The sequence below is a fragment of the Bubalus kerabau genome, chromosome 6 (genome assembly GCF_029407905.1).
Source record: "Bubalus kerabau isolate K-KA32 ecotype Philippines breed swamp buffalo chromosome 6, PCC_UOA_SB_1v2, whole genome shotgun sequence".
Lineage (NCBI taxonomy): Eukaryota > Metazoa > Chordata > Mammalia > Artiodactyla > Bovidae > Bubalus > Bubalus kerabau.
Genome location: NC_073629.1, coordinates 98,524,263 through 98,545,404, shown reverse-complemented (window position 1 = coordinate 98,545,404; position 21,142 = coordinate 98,524,263). Strand labels below are relative to the sequence as shown.

The 21,142-nt window shown below is 53.0% G+C and overlaps 1 protein-coding gene across 1 annotated transcript; it reads left to right on the top strand.

Annotated features, from left to right (window-relative positions):
- The first annotated feature begins 319 nt into the window (after positions 1–319).
- SLC5A9 (solute carrier family 5 member 9) lies at positions 320–20,930 on the top strand. Its single transcript, XM_055586961.1, has 14 exons — positions 320–481; positions 2,909–2,980; positions 5,748–5,852; positions 6,154–6,318; positions 7,471–7,576; positions 8,384–8,464; positions 8,774–8,979; positions 9,183–9,318; positions 9,792–9,899; positions 12,663–12,813; positions 14,322–14,490; positions 16,636–16,851; positions 19,753–19,912; positions 20,476–20,930. The coding sequence occupies exons 1-14, from the start codon at positions 320–322 to the stop codon at positions 20,682–20,684; spliced, it is 2,046 nt and encodes a 681-aa protein (XP_055442936.1). The 3' UTR covers positions 20,685–20,930.
- Positions 20,931–21,142: the final 212 nt, after the last annotated feature.

The following is a 21,142-nucleotide window of genomic DNA, read 5'->3' as shown; positions in this document are numbered from 1 at the left end:
ACCCCCTGCCCAGTCCAGGTCACCAGGACCCTGCTCTTTGCCTCCTGTTCTTCCTCCTACTCCTGCTCCTCTCAGGGGTGGGAGTGTATGTGTGCAGGTGCGTGTGTGTGCACGTTTGTGTGTGCGTGTGTTTGCAGGGAAAGGGAGAGGCTTGGGGCTGGCAGTTAGGGGAAAGGGGCGGGAGTATCAGGACTTTATGTGCCAGTGGGGCCCAGGGATGGCTCAGCGGCCAATGGCGCTCGGGCCTGTTTAATCATTACAGGAAAGGAATGAAGCCAGGAGCACCTCAAAGTCCAGTCTGGTTGTGACTGACTAGCAGATGAGCACGGAGCTGGCAGCAATGGGGCCTGGCACTTCAGGAAGTGGGGTCAGCACTGCGACAGTTCCACGCTCAGCACCGGGGCCCAGAGGCAGCCTGCACGCCTACGATATTGCCGTCCTGGTCGTCTACTTTGTCTTCGTCATCGGAGTAGGGGTCTGGGTGAGTAGCCTGGAGGCTGGAGTTTGGCAGGGGAGGCAGAGACAGGCTCTCATCTGCAGCCGATCGTAGAGCTGGGGGCAGGGGTGGGCAGAAGGCAGGCATGTCTGGGAAGCACAGGGACCACTGTAGAAGGACTTTAAGAGGGGATCACCCTCTCAACCCCTCCATTTAGAGATGGGCAACTGAGGCCCAGAGAGGGCTGTGACTTGTCTGAGCGCATACAGTGAGCCCGAGGCAGGCCAGGCCTGAACCCCAATCTCTGGACTCCCTGTCTCTGTGCATCTGATGCCTTTGACCCCATGCACCCTTGGCTCCCTGAGTCCCATTCCTGCCATCTTCCTCATGCCAGGATCCCCAACTCTGTGAGTGCTTGACTCCTGACCCTACCACACCCTCCACTGGGCAGCATCTTGGCATTGAGCTGAGCTTTCTAAAGGAGCTGGGGCAAGTGTGCTCATGGGAAGGGAGCCAGGTGGCTCCCAATGGGTTCTGGTCTCCAGCTTTCACTGGAGCCTCGGTGCCATGTATGGCGGCCAGGCTTGGAGGCCATGGAGCCCTGAGTTCAGATGCCAACTCTAACAGTTAGGGCAGCGTGGTCCCGGGACTATACTACAGAGCCTTAGTTTTCTCACCCAGACAATGAGAATAAAAAGGACTACTTGCTTTAGGAACATGACACATTTAAGGATCTGGTACAGTGCCCAACACACAGCCTGCAGCAATAAATGACCCCTATTGTCTCCGCAGCAGTCGAGGGAAATGCCAGCACCTTTAGACTCCGCTGTGTGGCAGAGAGGGATCTGAGTCCCAGCTGGTCACTTACAAGGCTGTGGCAAGGCCAAGAACCCTCTCTGGGCCTCAGTCTCCTCATCTGTAAAGTGGGACAAGCAGTCCCTGCTTCCCGAGGTGTGTGAGGAAGAACGGGGCAAACGGGCTCGCTGGCTCCCAGGAGACTGCTGTCATGAGAAGCACCAGCTCCTCTCCTTCATGACTTTGGATAAACTGCTTCCCATCTGGGGACCCCAGTTTCCTCATCTGTAGTGTAAATTCTTCGGGTTCATCTATCCTTCCCGAGGACCAGGACTGGCACAGAAAGTCCAAGCAAAGGCTTGACAAGCCTCAGACCCTGCACAGCAGTCCTGCTCTACTGAGTAATATATGTCTTTCTCTCAGGGGAAGAGATGCTTCTTTCAATTTCCCTTCATTCTTCCAGTCCTTCAGGCATTTCTGATGTATGTAGACCCAACCAGATATTTACTGTCTTCAGCATCTTAATTTGTTTCGTCACTAAGTCATGTCTGACTCTTTGTGACGCCATGGACTTCAGTATGGCAGGCTTCCCTATCCTTAACTATCTCCTGGAGTTTGCTCGAACTCAGTCTGTTGAGTCAGTGATGCTATCTAATCATCTCATCCTCTGTCATCCCCTTCTCTTCCTGCCTTCAATCCTCCACAGCATCAGGGTCTTTTCTAATGGGTTGCCTCTTCCCATCAGGTGGCCAAAGTATTGGAGTTTCAGCATCAGTTCTTCCAATGAACATTCAGGGTTGATTTCCTTTAGGATTGACTGGTTTGATCTCCTTGTAATCCAAGGGACTCCCAAGAGTCTTCTCCAGGGCCACAGTTCAAAAGTATCAACTCTTCGGCACTTAGCCTTCTTTATAGTCCAACTCTCGCATCTTAATAATGGCTTTAAGTTTATCCCCTCTACCCTCTACCCTGTCTCACTTTCTGCATTCTGAGAGAAAGTTTTTTCATTCCTCACTCCTTTTCAGTCCTCAGAGTAATTCTTCAAAAAGGCAGCCACTGCCCCCCTCCCCGTGCAGGACAGGGTTTGCTCCAGGGTCCTGGGTGGGCCTCAGGGATGTGATCTGACTTGAGGCAGTGGCAGGAGACCCTGCCCACCCCCCATTCTCACCCCTGGCAGAGCCCTGCCTCTGTCTGGGACTAAGTGCTTTGTGTCCTCCCAGCCCCCAGGATGGGAGTCTGGCTGGGTGGAGGGAGCAGGGTGGTCCCACCATGGTAGCCTGAGGATGAGATCCCAACTCACTTCCTGAAGGAATATTTGGATGGGGTGGAGGGCAGGATAGGACACAAAAGGACATGCCAATAATCTGGGCACATGCACAGTGCCATGCATTCAGTAGGGCATTTCACATACCCCACCCCACCTCCAACCCAGCACCCCCACCCCATTAGCTCCTTTGTTCTTCGCACCAGTCCTGGTGGGTGAGGTGATGAACAGGGGGGCCCAGAGAGAGCAGCTGACCCCACCAAAGCCCCATAGCTTAAAGATGGTGAAACCTCCAGCCTCGGTTCGCACCCCATGTCCCCACAGTGCCAGCAACCAAAGGGCAGGGAATCTGGGGCAGAGGGCAGAGCCTGGGGAGACTCGGGATTTCCTCACTCTTGCCGTTTCCTTTCCAGTCATCCATTCGTGCAAGTCGAGGGACCATCGGCGGCTACTTCCTGGCGGGGAGGTCCATGAGCTGGTGGCCAGTGAGTTCACCTTCCTCCTTCTCCTTCCTCCACCTCTCAGTCCTACCTCATCTTCTCCAACCTGGACCAAGGCTACAGCCTCCGAGGGGTTTCCTGGCTCTGGATTCCTTCTCTCAGGTCCAGAGACACCTAGCAACCTGAGAGATGTTGCAAATGCACAGCTGGGACCCATGTCCACTGGGCGCCTCCTGAGTGTGGGTCCCAGGCAGGACGCTGGACCTACAGAGTCTACCCAGAGTGTTCCCATTCTAGAGGGGCTCAGAGCTGAACCAGGAGGACAGACTCGTAAAAAACTTGTTGGTTGCTCAGCCGGAGGGGAGCATGGGGCCTTTGAGTGCGTGGAGGAAGCCTCTATCCTCCGGACAGTGGAAGTGGGCTTAGGAAAGATTTTCTTGGGAAAGTGACACATAAATACTGCAGTTCAGGGAAGGAAATCCTAGCGGTAAAATTCCACCACCCTCAGGCCTTTGTGAAGCCCAGGCCCTCCCAGCAGGCCTCCCCACTTGCTCCCTTGGTCCTTCAGGCTAGCTTCCTCTTCCTGAAATAAGGAGGGAAGTGAGCCCTGCCTCAAAACTGACAGTGCAGAAGTCCACCCTGGGGTCACCAAAGCTGGGCACATGCCCGGGCATGCCTGACGCATGGCACGTGTGTGCATGGACACACACACCCACATACTCATACTCCTGTCTTGATTCTCACCAGCCTCCCCACCCAAAGAGCGGAGGAACCCAGGAGGTCCACAGGGCTCTCTGGAAGGTTTGGTGTCTGGGACAAGGAGAGGTGCAGGCAGGAGTATGACAGAATCCCCAGGGATGTGGGGGCTGTGGGCCTGGCAGCTCACAGGGACGGGGCAGGGCCACTGGCGCTGCCAGCACCCCCTCACCAGAATAATGAGAGCCCCTTGGAGGCCGTTCTGCTCAGCTTGTGCCCCCACCACCAGCCCTAAACTGCAGCCCTGGAAGTGAGTCTGTGAGAAGGACAGAAGAGGACTGGCACATCTCCTCTGGTCCATCAGGAGAGTGAGCAGGGACTGGCCTGGATGTTCAGTCCTGCAGAGAACAGAGCTCTGGGGTGTGAGGAAAGTTAAGGGTTTGGAGCAGGACGGGGTTTCCCAAAGATGGAGGTGGAGCCAGGTCTGGGAATGTGCACCTCAGGAAAGAGGATGTGGGGCGCCCTCCTCGGGGGACAGGGCTGGAGCTGAGCCACCTGCAGTGAGAGCAGCTTCAGTCTGAGTTGGGGCGGAACCAGCCACGGATGAGGACTCTCGGCCCCTCTGCCCCACTGGAATGTGTGTTTCTGGTGTCTATGATGATTGTCCAACAACTTGCCTGCTTCCCTACTCAGCCAGTCCTGAGAGGTGCCTGGTTACCCTCGTGTGTCCTGAGAGCAGTGTGGCTGGGAGTTAAAAGCAGAGGGAGCAGCAGCATCGTTGTTTCAGAGGGGCCATCTCCTGATGACCTTGTGGGTGTCTCCTTGAGTGACGAGTTAGGAGCCCTGGGCAGGGTGGAGGTGAAGGCACCTCGCTGCCCTGAGAGCAGCCTGGGGAGCCTCTTCCTCCAAAGTGGAAGGCCCAGTGCTCTGTGCTCTGGCCAGGGGTCCAGCCCAGCCGCAGCATCCCAGGACCACCAGACAAAGGGAGGGAGTATGCGCAGGCGGCAGGGTGGCTCAGAGTCCTCAGCTAGGTCAGACGGGTCATTATCTCTGTGCCTTTGCATGGCTGCTTCTTCTCTGAATGGCTCAGTACGTCCTGCTGCCCAGCGCCACGATTTTATTAAGGTGACAGAGGGTCCAAGACTGGCTCTTCCCCTCCAGCCCGCAGCCCCTCCTCTTACCAATAATGATCCTGTCTAATAATAAATGCTAACACTAACGAACGCTTACTAACTGCCTAGCACCCGTCAAGCAGTGGTTACTGGAGCAGATGGCCAGGGTCGAAATCCTCGTTCTGTCGCTGATTAGTTCTGGAACTTGAGCTAGTTATTTACCTTTGCCTCAGTCTCCCTGAGAACAATGGGGATGATAACAGAACCTTCCTCCTGGGGTTGTCATGAGGAGTCAGTGAGTTGCTATATTTAGAACAGAACCTGGCACTTGGCAATGCTGTTGTGTACGGACCGCTATGACTGTCATCATTATCTGTCTAACAGCATGGCCTCGGAGTAGCTGGCTGCCTCCAGGAGAAAAATTAACTCAGAGGCTGGCCCATCCTGTGCTTAGCCCCCGTGGCTCCTCCCCTGGAGTCTGCAGGAAAGGTGTGGCAGAGGGCCTCCCCCATCCCTCTCATGGGGGACTCTCCTCCTCCCTTTAGCCTTCTTCTCTCCAGAGGCCCTTAGACCCATGGCCCCAGAGCAGAGCTTCATGCTCCCTAATGGACCTTCCTTTCCATGTCTTTTCTTCTTTCCCACTTTGCCTCCCAAATCTCTGGGTGTTCTGGAGATGGTGACTTCATGTCTCCAAACATTAACTCCTTCCTCTGTAAAGTGGAAAGATTAGTACCATCCCTCCAAATACTTTTGGAGATTAAGTGTATTAGTGCATATAAAATGCCCAGCACAGTGCTCAACATACAGTAAGTGCCTAGTATGTGTCTGTTCTGTTCAGCCTCCTCATTGCTCCCCAGTTTCCTCTCCTCCCTCTGATCTCACATTTATGAGTTCAGGTTCTGCTTTCTCTGCCTCCATCCCAGATACTGAAGCTCATAGTCCTGACTCCAAATTGATTCAGATGAAAACTGACCCCTGACCCTCGACCCCCCTATGCCTTGCAGATCGGAGCATCTCTGATGTCCAGCAACGTTGGCAGCGGCTTGTTCATCGGCCTGGCTGGGACAGGGGCTGCTGGAGGTCTTGCTGTGGGTGGCTTTGAGTGGAATGTAAGGAAGCTGGCTGGAAGATTCTCAGGGATAGAGGGGTCTTAGCCCACTCCACCCTACCCTGTCCCGGACCTTAGTGCTGAGAGAAACCTCAAAGGTGCCTGGGGAGGCTGCATGGTAAATGGAGAACCCATTTTATAGATAAGGAAACCAAGTCCTAATGGACCTCATCAGAGGTCACACAGGACTGAAATCAGGCCTCCGGTCCCTTACTTCCCCGCCCAGGGCTCTCCTCTGCATGGACCACCCCTCCTCCATCTGCATTAAGAACATGGATCCCTTTTTCTCCCCATTCTCCCAGGCAACCTGGCTGCTTCTGGCCCTTGGCTGGATCTTCGTCCCCGTGTACATCGCTGCCGGTGTGGTCACAATGCCGCAGTACCTGAAGAAGCGATTCGGGGGCCAGAGGATCCAGGTGTACATGTCTGTCCTTTCTCTCATCCTCTACATCTTCACCAAGATTTCAGTGAGTACCGTTCCCATGTGGCCATATCATGTTGCTCTGAAAATGCTTAGTAGAGGGCACAGCATGTTGCTGCTATATGTATGTACAGATGGATAAATTGATAGCTGGATAGATGGATGGATAAATGAATAGATGGATGGATGGGTGGCTAGATGGATAGAGGAAGGATAATAGAAATGGAGGATGAATTCACACCCCTTCATCACATGCTCCCTGTCCACCCCCACTAACAGCAGGGTAATTAGAGATGGACGATAAATGTTTGTTGAGTGAATAACAGTCCCTCTATCCAAAGAACTCACAATTTCAAGTTCATTCACTCGCTTATCTTCCCATTAAATTAGTCTTCATTCAGCACTGAGAATGTTACCATTAAAAAGGACGTATTCCTCCTCTATTGATGCAAACTTGGAAGACAAACTCAGGTCAAATGATTTGCAAAGGTCCACACAGAACACTAGCTCTGGGGCTGGAACTAATGTTTGGGTCCCATGGCCCATTCCAAGCCTCCTGCGGCTCTGTCATGTTGTAGCCCGTCATGGATCACAAAACACTCAGCGCAAGGGACCAGGAAGCATGCCCTGAGTTCAGGGCTGGAAAAACTATAGCCTCTTTTCCACCAATGCTTGTAAGCAACCCTAAATCAGCTCAGGCCAAGTCTGTGACCCCAAGTCCTCCAATAAAGCCCAGCACGTGGGTATCCAGGATCTGCGTCATCTGCGGCTCCTGCTCTGTCAGGTCACCTGGGGCCCACATCAGGTCCGAGTGGGCTGGTGCTCTTTCAGGGAGCAGTTGAAGGCCCTCTGGGTTCCCACCCTCTCCCCCAGGGGCCTCTTCCTCCTGACCCCGACTCCTGCCTCATTTCCTCAGCGTGCTACTCCATCCTCTCACTGCCAGCACACGCCCCTGGGAGTGCAGCTGGATCACAGGGCTCTCAGGCTCAGAACTGTGTGCTCCTCTGCGCTGCAATCCCCCCGGCTCCTCAGGGTCCACAGGCCAAGCCCATCCTCCAGAGCACATCACTTAGGGCTCATCCTCATTGTGCTCTGAGGGCCAACAGCACCTGGCATCACTGAGCAGGAAGGAGACATTGCCCAGTGGCCACACAGAGGGCCTCGGGTGATCCGGACTCCTGGGTCCCTGTCCCTGCAGACTGACATCTTCTCTGGAGCCCTGTTCATCCAGATGGCCTTGGGCTGGAATCTTTACCTCTCCACAGTGACCCTGCTGGTGGTGACGGCCGTCTACACCATCACAGGTATGGCCAAGGGGAGGTCACGTCGGGTGCAGGTGCCGGGAACAGAGACACGGAGAGGTGGAATGGGAAGCTCCGGACAGCAGGGGCACAGAGGTCCAGGGAGGGACAGAGTGAAAACTGACCGGGAGAGTGAGAAAGAGAAGTCTGAGGGGGAAAGAGAGAGGCAGGCAAAGATGCAGAGTCAGAGGAAAAGATGGAAAGGCACAGTGCATCAGAGAAAAGGGGAGTCAGAAAGGGAAGAAACAGAAGGAAGCAAAGCCAGCCCGAGAGAGCCAGGGAAGGAGAGACACTAGGTGACACAGAGAAAGATGGACAGCAGGGACCTGGGTGACGAATGGGGGACTGTCACCCAGGCCAGAGTCACCACAGGCTGCTCCAGACAACAGCCTCAAGCCTGCCTTCTCCTGTCTCCTCCAGAGCCCCTCACGCAGGCCTGAATGCCCAAGATGTGGGCTCAGGCAGACTTTCTGCTGGTTAAGGTGTGGGGGAGTTTAAATGGGTGCTGGGTTGGGGAGGAAGGAAGGGAGGCCTCCTGGGGGAGCTAATAGTGCAGCCAAGGACGGGACTTGGTATTTCACAAAAGCACAGCTGGAGGACAGAAAGAGCAGGACCTGAGGGCCCGACCATGACCAACTTCACCTGCCAGGCGGACTGGAGGAACATGAGCGGCGGGGAAGACAGAGGCCAGAGTCCACTGGCTGAGGGCTCCGCGTGTTCTCTGGTCTCCCCAGTATGGCCGAGCACAGGGCGGGCGCCCTGAGAGGAAGGCCCTGCTGGTACTGATGAGCCCTCTCCTTGGGTCCCCAGGGGGCCTCACGGCCGTGATCTACACAGACACTCTGCAGACCGTGATCATGGTCGGGGGAGCCCTTGTCCTCATGTTTCTGGGTAAGGAAGAGGCCTGAGTACATCCCTGCCCCTCTAAACTCCTCTCTGATCTGGCTCTGGATGTCACCTCCATGGTCTGCAGAGCGCAGAGCCATTCCCCACTTCAGGCATGGCTCCCAAAGAACAGGATTCTCTCTACACCAAACCAGGGCTCTTGAGCCTGAGCCCCACTTCCGTCTCTCATCCCCAAGTCCCATATGAGTTCCAAGCTCAGGGATCCCACACAGGACCGGGATCTGGGTGTGGGGGTAGGTGACAAGCCCAGTGGGGCCCCAGGGCTGTTTCGTTCACTGAGGTCTCTCCCTGCAGGCTTTCAGGAGGTGGGCTGGTACCCAGGCCTGGAGGAGCGGTACAGTCAGGCCCTCCCTAACGTCACCGTCCCCAACACCACCTGTCACCTCCCCCGGCCCGACGCCTTCCACATGTTCCGGGACCCTGTGCGCGGGGACCTCCCCTGGCCAGGCCTCATCTTTGGGCTCACGGTGCTGGCCACCTGGTGCTGGTGCTCTGACCAGGTGATGCCCTTGCCAAGCTGGGCCAGCTCGCCACCAGCTGGGAGGGCTCCTGTGGGCAAACTGCATGTGCCAATGCACAGAGGGCTGGGACTGGCTCAGGGGGATGGGTGTGGGGCACAGTCAGCGGCCATGCCAGGGCTCACCAAGGCTGAGTGGAGCCCGAGCCCAGCCCAGGCGGCACACCTGCCCTGCTGCCTTTCCAGGTCATTGTGCAGAGATCTCTCTCCGCCAAGAGTCTGTCCCATGCCAAGGGCGGCTCCATTCTGGGGGGCTACCTGAAGATCCTGCCCATGTTCTTCATCGTCATGCCCGGCATGATCAGCCGGGCCCTGTACCCAGGTAAGAGCCAGTCCCCCTCTGGGCAATACTGGGCCAGAGCAGGGACCACACACACTGTTTCTATTAAGAACACATAGTAAATATGTTAGGCTTTGTGGGTCTGACATAACAGTATGTATTTTAGTAGAAGAAACTTGTATCTGAATGTCATTTTAAAGTCCATCTTTCTCTTTATAAGGGAAAGACAAACTGAGGCACTCATGGTGCCTTGTAATGATGTTTACTATTTGTTAAAATAAAAGGCCTAAAATCTAAAGGAGTCTATCAGGCTTTGCAGGGTGGTATGTGGTTGAGAAATTTACCAGATACCAATAAACCATAAGACCCAATATCAGCCTATTCTTGGACCCTCTAGATGCTGGTTCCTGCCAGAGTCACCAGTGAACATTTTTTCTATAGGGTCAGAAAGCACATATTGAGCCAACCCGAGAAGGCATGGGATAATTTGGGTCTAACTACCATCACTTCTGCAGATGAGGTAGGCTGCGTGGACCCCAACGTCTGCCAAGCGATCTGCGGGGCCCGTGTGGGATGTTCTAACATTGCCTACCCCAAGCTGGTCATGGCTCTCATGCCCGTGGGTAAGTCCATCTCCCTTGCAGCATGCCTCATACCAGCTTTCCAGCAAAATCCAGAACCCACTATCCAGAATAGATTGATTGCATTAAGGATGCACATGGATGGGAAGAGAAAATGGGAACATTTACCTCCGCACCCCACTTCCTAATACACACACACACACACACACACCCCTTTTCACAGCATCTCTGAGGTGCTGCTCTGTGCCCTGGCAGGGAGAGAGGCAGGGATAAAAGGCAGGACCCTGTGCAGTCTCCAGGGTAGAGGCACAATGCAATGTGACCAGCATGAGACACAGTGGGGATGAGGGACCCATATGAAGGCACCTGACCCACTTTGGGGAATGTGAAGGAAGGTTTTCCAGAGGAGAGGAAATAGAGCTTAGTCCCAGGGGATATCTTAGGCAGACAAAGGGGGAGGGGTGTGGGAAATGTCATTCTGGGGAGGAGGGCTGCATGTGCAAAGGCCCAGGGTTGCGAGAGAGCGTGAAGTCTGAACTGAAAATTGCCAGTGTGGACTCAGATGCAGCAGGAATGAAGATCACCTTTGCAGGGAGGACATGGTGGCCATGCCCCACTGTGTAGCATGGCCTTTACTCTGAGGGCAGTGGAGGGTCACGGGGGTTTCAGGCCAGCATGCATGATTAGGGGCTTCCCTAGTAGCTCAGATAGTAGCTAGTAGCTCCTAGTAGCTCCTGCCTGCAATGCAGGAGACCTGGGTTCGATCCCTGGGTTGGGAAGATCCCCTGGAGAAGGAAACGGCAACCCACTCCAGTATTCTTGTCTGGAGAATTCCATGGACAGAGGAGTCCTTTGGGTCACAGAGAGTTGGACACGACTGAGTGACTAACACACACATACTTATGATCAGATGTATGCTTTAGAAGGATCACTCTACATGGAGGGTTCAGCTTAGAGGGAGGCAGGGAGATGATTACTAAGGGATTTCCAGTGGTCCAGGTTGTGATGGTGGCTTGGCTGGGGTCAGTGGCTTTAGGGATAGACAGAAAGGGTTTAGTTTATATTTGTGAGAAAGAATTGGCAAGACTCGATGACCAATCGCATTTCAGAGACAAGAAAGACAGAGAGATCCAAAGAGGGCTCGTAGGTCTTGAGTTTATAGTAATATTGAGACTGGGGACACAGAAAAAAAGGCAGATTTATGGAAGAAAGTCGAGTTATTCCCTCCCTCCAGTAGAAACAGTGGAGGTGAAATGAATGTAACAAATAGTGGAGGTGGGTGGAGGCCCAGCTATGATGGAGCATATGCAGAGGGACCAGATGAGAGAGGTGGGAAGGAGGTAGAGGAAGAGGCCCGGGATAACTTGGAGGTGTCCGCTTAGAGACCAGAATTTATCATTAACCAACAGAAGAAGCAGGGGCCCCAGAGGAGACGCTGTCCTAGATTCGGGACCCCTTGAGCCTTCTAGGGAGGCATGCAGGGAGTGGTTAAATATTCTACTGAGGGGAAGGAGGACTAAGGTGGATCTGGCCAGAGAGTCATGTTTCTAGATGCTTCCTCATCAGAATCATATAGACCAGATATCAGCAGGCCCCACCCTCCCTTGTTACAAGTGTAAAACAGGCCCAGAAAGGATCAGGGCTGGTCCAAAGATCACACAGCTAGGTACTTGCAAAATCAGGAAACAAACCCATGGCTTCTGACCGTGGGAAACAGTAAGGAGTTTTCTCAAAAAACTAAAAGGAGAACGACCGTCAGACCCCGCAGTTCCACTCCTGGGCGTATACGCCAAAAACCCAAATACTAATTCTAAAAGATACATGCACTCCGTTGTTCATAGTAGCACGAGTTATAATTGCCAGGGTAAGGAAGTAAACTAAATGTCCATCAACAAATGAATGGATAAAGATGGTATGCACACACACACAGACACATAAATGGAATACTACTCAGCCGTAAGAAAGAACAAAGTTTTGCTATTTATAGCACCATGGATGACCTCAGAGGGCATTATACTAAGCGAAATAAGTCAGAGAGAGAAAGACAGATGTGGTATATTATCACTTGTATGTGGAATCAAAAAAAACAAACTAGTGAATATAACAAAAAAGAAGCAGATTCATAGATACAGATAAGGAACTAGTGGTTCCTGAGAACGGGGGACCCTGGGGTGGGGAACTGAAAGATGCAAATTACTGGGTATAAGATAGGCTCAAAGATGCAGTGTACAACACAGGGAATATGACCAATATTTTTTAGTAACTGTAAATGGGAACTAACCTTTAAAGTTTGCATTACAAATTAAAATAAATAAAATAAAAATTTTAAAAAGCTCAGAACATTCTGCTGTGCAGGCTGGGGCTTTAGCCTGGCACCATAGTGTCCATGATAAAGGTACAAAACACTGAAAAAAACTCAATAATTAATCATCACCCTTCTCCCAACCAGGGTCCACTAACCAAGTGTCTACAGGTTTAAAACCCAGATTGAGATGGCCAAGCTGAAGAGAACTTTAAAGGCCACCTGGTCCCACATCCTTTAACGTGCAGATGAGGAAACTGAGGCCCAGGGAGGGGAGATAACTTGGCCATGGCCGCAGAGGAAGGCAGAGGCAGAGGGTGGCTGGGACCAGCCTCTAGTTCTATGAGTTTCCTGGGTTCCTGGAAGGGCACCTCATTCAATACCTCTGCCATCCCTTCTCCTCCTCTGAGCTCCTGACTCTGCTGGACGCTGGTAGCCTCTATAGCTCCTGGCAGATCGGCTTTCACGGGTCAGTGGTCCACAGACACCTCGTCTCTCCCCAGGTCTGCGGGGCCTGATGATCGCGGTGATCATGGCTGCCCTCATGAGCTCACTCACCTCCATCTTCAACAGCAGCAGCACCCTGTTCGCCATTGACGTGTGGCAGCGCTTCCGCAGGAATGCGACAGAACAGGAGCTGATGGTGGTGGGCAGGTGCGCAGGCCCATCCTTCCTGGGTCCTCTCCCTGTAGACAGACGTCTTTCCCCCCTGCCCCCTGCCCCAGGTTACCCCAAGGAGATGTGGCTGGGTCTAGACGCTGCCCCGGCAGCCAGAGCACCTGGGTCCTAGGGCCACCTTTCTCTCTGACATGGGTAAGTTCTTCCCCAACTCTGGACCATTTATCTCCCTCCAGATAAGGAGAAAAAAAGTCTCTTCCCTGCCTGCCTGTTCAACTTTATCTTGGAACTGATCAAGAGGGTAAATGAGAGCAGCTGACAAAGCATTTAATCAATGAAAGATGAACTGTATTGATGGGAAGGAGTTAGCAAGCAGCTCACCCCCAGTGTCCCCCAGACCAGCTCTGGCTGTCACCCCAGGATACCAGAAAGACTCACTCTCAGCAGGCATCCTGCATCATACTTTTCTGCTGGGGATGCAGGGGTGATTTATATGGTCCTGCCCCGAGGGTGCACACAGTTTAAGAGAAAGGCAGAAACACAGGTAATGCAGTGAGGGGCATGGGTGGATGGAGATGTTCATAGAAAGTTTGTCTCCAAAGGATGCAGAGCTTTAAACACTCAGCTGAAAATTTTGAACCTTATCTCATAGGTATTCATTTTAAGGTTTTCAAGACATAACTTGGTGGCTATTTTTACTTTTTCTCCCTAGGTTGGGGATTTATAGATTACATAAAGTTAAGAGGACCTTTCCGAAATCTTTGCTTCATAATTTAAGGTCCTATAACTCAAGTTTCTGAATGTTCCTTCTCCCTTCTGGTAGATGGTACTTGAGTTTAGATAACTTACTCTTGTCCCTCTCCTTACCTTTGCCCTCACTGTTTCTTCCATCACGAGGCCTCCTGCCCACGGCTGCCCAAGGGACCCCTAATGCCCACTCATCTGTGCACCCCCAGCTCTACGCCCAGGGGCTGACCATTGAAGGATCTGAGTGCAGGACAGACTTGTACAAATGGGTGGAGGATGAGAGGGGAGTGAATGGAGGAAGGCCATTAGGTAGCTGCTGCTCTATTGGGGCCAGAAAGAGAGAGAATGGGAGGGAAAGGTGAGGAGAGGCCAGAATCCTTTTCTCTCTGCCCACCTGCCAAGTTTTACAGCAATCAGTGGGGATTGGGCGCCATCTCCTGGCAATATTCACTATTGCACCCAACACACCCAAGAACAGTTTTTCAACAGAGGCCCTTTACTGAGGTGTATGGTAAAGGGGAAAGGTATGGATTTCTTCCTGAAAGCAGGTGGTCCACACACCCCCTTCAAGGGATCTAATTTTTAAATTCTAGAGTTTTATTTGGGTTCTATAATTCTAATGTTCTGGGATTTTACGAATATAAATTTCTGTAATCTTTGCATCTGTGATCCTGGCCTTCTATCCGTCTCTGATTCAGTGGCCACGTGTTCCTCTCCTTTCTCCCTTCCTGGTTCCCACTCACCCCCCTGCTGTGCTGCCCTGAGCACTTCTCACAGCGCCCTGTGCTCTCCCGCAGAGTGTTTGTGGTGGTCCTGGTCCTCATCAGCATCCTCTGGATCCCCATCATCCAAAGCTCCAACAGCGGGCAGCTCTTCGACTACATCCAGTCTGTCACCAGCTACCTGGCCCCGCCCATCACTGCTCTCTTCCTGCTGGCCATCTTCTGCAAGAGGGTCACAGAGCCTGTGAGTACAGAGCACACCTGTCTCTCCCAGAACCCCAGAGGGTCAGGAGAGCTACTCGGTCCATAACCTGACTGCCCTCTCCAGGCTTCCAACTCCCTGTCCACATCGACAGGTTGAGATTTACTCATTCCCTCAACGAACATCACTCCCATTATGGAGGCTCTGGGGATGCAATGGTTTACAAAGTTCACGTCTGCCACCACTGGGCCAGAGGGAGGAGAGATAATTCAACATGTGGTAACATCAAAGTCAGATGGCTTCCCAGGTGGTGCGAGCAGTAAGGAATCCGCCTGCCAATGCAGGAGATGAAAGAGACGTGGATTCAGTCCCTGAGTCAGGAAGATTCTGTGAAGTAGGAAATGGCAACCTGCTCCAGTATTCTTGCCTGGACAATTCCATGAACAACAGAGCCTGGTGGGCTACAGTCCATGGGGCCACAAAGAGTCGGACACAACCGAGCAATAAAAAAATATACACAAGTAGGATGGCTGCTAGGGGAGCAAAAAGCAGGAGCACCTAACCTATGGGACACCTGGGATGGGGGTCACAAAGTGACATCTGAGCTGAGATCTGAAGGATTAATGGCAGAGGAAAGAGTGCTCCAGACAGAAGGGTCAGTGTGTGTAAAAGCCCATGGGGTCAGGAAGATCTCTAACACTGCTGCTGCTGCTGCTAAGTCACTTCAGTCGTGTCCGACTCTGTGTGACCCCATAGACAGCAGCCCACCAGGCTCCTCTGTCCATGGGATTCTCCAGGCAAGAACACTGGAGTGGGTTGCCATTTCCTCCTCCAATGCATGAAAGTGAAAAGTCAAAGTGAAGTCGCTCAGTCGTGTCCAACTCCTAGCGACCCCATGGACTGCAGCCTACCAGGCTCCTCTGTCCATGGGATTTTCCAGGCAAGAGTACTGGAGTGGGGTGCCATTGCCTTCTCTAACACTGTAAGGTTCTACATGTCAGCAAATTTACAGCAAAGAGGATGATGAAACAAATGTGAGCTTACAGGGGTGCACGTGTGCCATTCATGGAGCTGCACTGAAATCTAACAGGTCCTGGGAGGTGCCAGGAGGGTGACCTTGGTCACTCCCTGGGATAGTCTGGAAAAGAGAGCCCCAAATCCATTGGCTGTACCTTGGGGGAGGTAAGAAACGTTGCAGACATGACTGCACAGGGCCATGTGATGAACCTTCCCAGGGTCATCAGGAAGGATACCACAGAGTCCCCTCACCCTCAGTGGGGTAGCTGAGCCAGGCCTCTGCTGGGTCTACTGTTTGCAGAGCTTAAGGCCCCCTGCTGATAACCAGCATGCACACTGGGACTCTGTTAAGTTCTGGAGGTTTCTATTCATTCCAGAATTTTTGAAACTGGGCCAGCATCTCATATTTTGCAAATAAAAGCCTTCTAACCCTTATACCTGGGAAACAGGTGTAGGTTAGGGTCCAACAGTGCTACAGAGAAGATATGAAATTGAGCTTTTCTTTTAAAAAGGAAGTGCTCTAATTCTGATTTATTATGACAGGAATTTGGGGAGGAAGATCCTGGTTTTCCCCACTGATTACAAAGATTCCATTCTAGTTGAACATTAAACATCTATCCTTAGTACTTAGTAATTTGCTTATCGCTGCTCGTGAGTGAGGTCGAGTCACTGCTTTGGTCATTGTTCCACCGTGGAGCCTGGCCTGTCTGGTTCTGGAGCCCCTGTCCTTTCCAGTATATCACTCTGCCCGCTTTAGGATAAGACAGCACCTCAGCATTCATGGGAGAAGGCAATGGCACCCCACTCCAGTACTCTTGCCTGGCAAATCCCATGGATGGAGGAGCCTGGTAGGCTGCAGTCCATGGGGTTGCTAGGAGTTGGACACTACTGAGTGACTTTACTTTCACTTTTCACTTTCATGCATTGGAGAAGGAAATGGCAACCCACTCCAGTGTTCTTGCCTGGAGAATCCCAGGGACAGGGGAGCCTGGTGGGCTGCCGTCTGTGGGGTTGCACAGAGTCGGACATGACTGAAGTGACTTAGCAGCAGTAGCAGCATTCATGGGGAACTCACTCAGGCAGGCTTGCACACACTGTGACAACCTGTGGCTTTTAGCTTCTGAGGCTCTCCTGCCTGGATCCCACCCCTGGTGTGCCCTCTCTCTGCAGGGAGCCTTCTGGGGCCTCCTGTTTGGCCTGGTGGTGGGGCTTCTACGCATGATCCTGGAGTTCTGCTACCCAGCCCCAGCCTGTGGGGAGGAGGACCGCAGGCCAGCCGTGCTCAAGGAGTTCCACTACCTCTACTTTGCACTCCTCCTCTGTGGGCTCACTGCCATCGTCATCGTCGCTGTCAGCCTCTGCACAGCTCCCATCCCTGAGGAAAAGGCAAGTGGAGTGCTTGGAGTGAGGCCCCATGCTCCCCTTTCCCAGTGCCTGGAATTCCACCATTGACCTTCACTCTACTGAGTTGTGGTCACAGATGTCTTAGGGATGGTGAGCTCCTTGTGCTGTTAATTCCCAAGTGAAAAGTAATTCATTCAGTTGGAAAATTATTCAGTGGGCGCCTACTCTGGGCCAGGCCCTGTCCTGGGCTTACAAAGATGAACGGTCCCTGCCAGCCACTGTCCATGGGAAGTGGGGAGCGGGGGGAGGAGGAAAGGAAGACCTCAACACCACCAACAGTTACTCTACCAGGAGAAAGCACAGAGGACCAAGCTCAAGGGGAGCAGTCGAGAGTAGGAGAGGCAGGCACCCCTGGGGGAGGGGAAGGGTGGTCTGACAAGGCCACTTTGAGTTGGACCTTAAAGAAACCAGTCTATGAAAAAATAAACAATCAAGCAAAGTAAGAGCTCAGCTTGAAACCCTCACAGCTCCCATGCTGATGGATTTACCAGTCCCCAGACACGGACAGGGAGGCCTGGCGTGCTGCGATTCATGGGGTCGCAGAGTTGGACACGACTGAGCGACTGGACTGAACTGAGACAGGGATGCTCTGTCTTTTGAAACTTTGTTTTCTTTAGAGCAAAAGGGCATTAGTTCGCTCAGGCTGCCATAACAAAGTACAACATACTGAGTGGCTTCAACGATAGAAATTATTTTCCTGCAGGTCTGCAGGCCAGAAGTCAAGGTGTCAGCAGGGTTATTTCCTCCAGGGCCTCTCTCCTTGGCTCATAGATGGCCATCTTCCTTCTGTCTTCATGAGGGCTTTTACCTATGTCTGCCTGCATCCTAATCTCCTTTCTAAGGACACCAGTCACATTGGATTGGAGTTCACTCATCAGACTTCATTTAACCTTAATCACTTCTTTAAAGAGGAGCTTCCCAGGAGGTGTTAGTGGTAAACAATCCACCTGCCAATGCAAGAGAACTGAGAGATGTGGGTTCAACCCCTGGGTCGGAAAACTCCCCCAAAGGAGGGCATGGCAACCCACTCCAGTAATCTTGCCTGGAGAATCCCATGGACAGAGGAGCCTGGTGGGCTACCATCCATGGGGTCACAAAGAGTCAGACACAATCGAAAGGACTTAGCACACACCTCTTTAAAGAACCTTTCTCCAAATACAGTTACACTGTGAAGTAGGAGGTGATTAAGACTTCAGCATGTGAATTTGGCGGGAACAGTATTCTGCCCGTAACAGAGCCCATGCCAAAAGTTGGTCCCTGACACACTGGGTGGAAATAACTAATAACACTCCTTACCTTTAGAGTTGGCAAAACAATCTAGACCTTTGGCGTAATGAAATCCTACAAACAAGCAGCATCTTCACAGAAGAGCCAAGAGGTTGACTTCCCCAGGGGACTCACTCCAGAAATGATCTCTGCCCACTCCTTGATCCTGCAGCTTCCCCACTGTCTGCTGTCTCATTCCGCACCAAAATCCTTCCCAATGAAAATTCTCCTCCCTGGCTCCTGGTCTCCTCCAGATACAGTTGTCTCCCTCTCTGAGCCTCAGCAGCAAACTGTGAAGAATGGTCTCCATCCCCAGCCTCCGCTTCCCTCTCATCTACTTCCCATCCCACTGCCGTCTGGCTGGTGTCCCACTGCCCTCTGGGGTGGCTCACACCAAGATGCCCAACAACCTTGTAACTAAAAATCAACAGCCACTTTCCCATCCTCGTTAAGTGGATTCTGAGAAGAACCAGATATCACTGCCCACATGCTGCATCCTGGAGACCTCTCTTCTGCTCATTGTATTTTTTTCCTGCCAGCTGACTGCCCCTCTGCCATCGTCATGGGGTTTTCTTCCTGCTCCTATAAATATCATTGTTCCTTGTGTGAGCCGTCATTTCCTCTCTCCCCTGCCTGCTTACTCAGTCGTCACAACCTGCAGAGCTCACTCCTTAACCTTGACACTGCCCCCTCCTGTGACCTCTGGCTGCTCCTTTTTCCTTGTTTCACTTGCACAGCCGGCTCCAGGCTGGATCCCACCAGTTCACTCCAGGAGATCTTTCTAAAGCCTAGAACTCAACCTCTTTCCTCTGCCTCTGTCTTCCGTGACTCTCCACTGCCGGCCAGTTTCATTTACCGTCAGCTCCTCCACCTGACCACAGAAGTCGCTACGTGGGGCATAAAGGAAAGTTACATGGATCAAAATAGCCTGGAGTTAAAACTTCCCTTAGGGTCCTCCCCACCGTTCTATGCAAAACAAAGAACTCGCTCACCTGAAGGAAAAAAAAAAAAAAAATGGACATTAAGGTTGATTACGCCCAGCTCACAGCTGGTCCAGCCTCTGGCTGATCTCCAGAATTCCTTGCCCCAGCCGTTTAAGAGATAACTACTCTGAACAACCTTAGAAAAGAACAGGCCCCCTTAAGACAGTAGATTTCCACATATATGCCTATATATACTTACTCTTTTCTTGGGTTAGTGCAGCAGCTCACTAATCTGACTACTGCCCCTTCTCACCTCATTAAAGGTGATCTGTTCCTGTAAAGTGCCGGTCTATTTCCGAACCTCGCCTTCTCTAACTCCCTTACCCTACAGGGCACCTGTCTGCCTGTCCCCAGTCTTGCTTCTCCCTGTCTGTGAGCTCTGGGAGGTCAGGGGCCCATACTGATCCGCTGAGATTTTGGCCCCTGGCAGGAGGCCTGCGTGGAGCAGGTGCAAGGAGTTCAGGTTTTCAAAGGACGGGTGAGTCAGGGCTCAGAGCCCGGCCTCCTCCAGCCGCGAGCTTCTTCCTTGTTCTCCACGAGGCTCTGCTGGCCTCCCAGGAATAGGGTCCTCTCTTCTTACAGTCCTACTGCCCTCCAAAGGCACCTGAGCTGAGACTGTTTGCTTTCCCTCCAGCTGGCTCGTCTGACTTGGTGGACGCGGCATTACCCCTGCTCTGAGCTGGAGAAGGAGCCCCCTCAGAGTACAGCGGGGACAGCGGAGGTTGCCTCTGGGGAGGGCCCCACGGGGGCCAGAGGAGCAGAAGACCCCGGCCAGGGCCAGGAGCAGCCTGGAGGTAGGCTGAGGGCATACGGGGCGGAAGGGAGCGATGGAGACAGACACGAAGTCATGGGTCCTCGAAGACCCCATTTGGGAGTTCACTGGGGATGGGGTCTCTAAGGGAATCCTCAAAATATCACCCTTCCTCTTCCCAGACGACTACTGATATTAAACGAGTAAGGCAGATGGGAGCCAAAATATTGTCCTCATTACTGCGAAAGTGCAGGTGTAGGATCTGGTTTATACCGCAGGGCAGTGTGCTTCCTAATGCTGAGCCACTGGGTCCTCAGTCGCTCTGAACTGGAAGGAGCTTCATTACCCTCACCCCCAACACCCCCGCCCCTGGAGATGAATCTGCTATACAACAGTTTGGGGTTTCAGCGTGATGCCCTAGCTCAGCACTCCTCCTGCGGCTTGCACCACGGCTAAGCTGACCTGCCTCTGCCCCTTCTGTGCGCCTCGCTCCTTTCCTGGGTTTCTCACCATCTCTCTCCCGGCCCTGCTCTCTCATCATCTCCTTTCTCCCACCTGTGCTCTGCTGCTCCCCTGCCTCTCTCCCCTCTGACTCCTCTCCCTCAGCCCCACGCAGGTCCTGGGGACAGTGGCTCTGGCGGTGGCTCTGCGGGCTCTCGGGAGCCCCGGAGCAAGCGCTGAGCCCCGCCGAGAAGGCTGCCCTGGAGCAGAAACTGACCAGCATCGCGGAGGAGCCGCTCTGGAGGAGCGTCTGCAACATTAACGCCGTGCTGCTGCTGGCCGTCAATGTCTTCCTTTGGGGCTATTTTGCATGACTCTGCAGGCCTGGCTTCGGCCCAGGCAGGTTCAACACCTCCATTTGGCCCAGGCAGGTTCAGCACTGCCAGGCTTGGCCGGCTGCAGACAGGCTTTCCTCCAGCCTCGCTGTCCACATGGAACCCTCAGAGGTTGAGACTGCAGGGGGCCCTGACAAGTACCCCGGCCAGGCTGCACACTGAGGAGAGGAGCCAGGAGGCCCAGAGAGGGCGCTTGGTCTGCTCAGGACACACAGCAGGCCTTGCACTGGGCCTCGGGCTCCAGCTCTCTCCACCTCAGAACCTTTCACTCCTACCTCAAAAATAGTTTTCCCTCCTCTGGTGAGTCTGTTCAGGAGCTTTTACTCTACATGTGTCATGAGGTCAAAAAAGTGGAAGATAAAGAGTGGCAAGAAAGTTGCAAAAATCCTCGGGTGTCTTTGCTCACGCTTATTCTTTCCTTGTCCACCATCTCCCCC

Excerpts from the sequence above, each read along its gene's own strand:
- SLC5A9 (XM_055586961.1), top strand. The coding sequence starts at position 320 with ATGAGCACGGAGCTGGCAGCAATGGGGCCTGGCACTTCAGGAAGTGGG. Across the intron at positions 8,465-8,773 it reads CCTTGTCCTCATGTTTCTGG|GCTTTCAGGAGGTGGGCTGG; the intron begins GTAAGGAAGAGG and ends CTCTCCCTGCAG. Across the intron at positions 9,900-12,662 it reads CATGGCTCTCATGCCCGTGG|GTCTGCGGGGCCTGATGATC; the intron begins GTAAGTCCATCT and ends GTCTCTCCCCAG.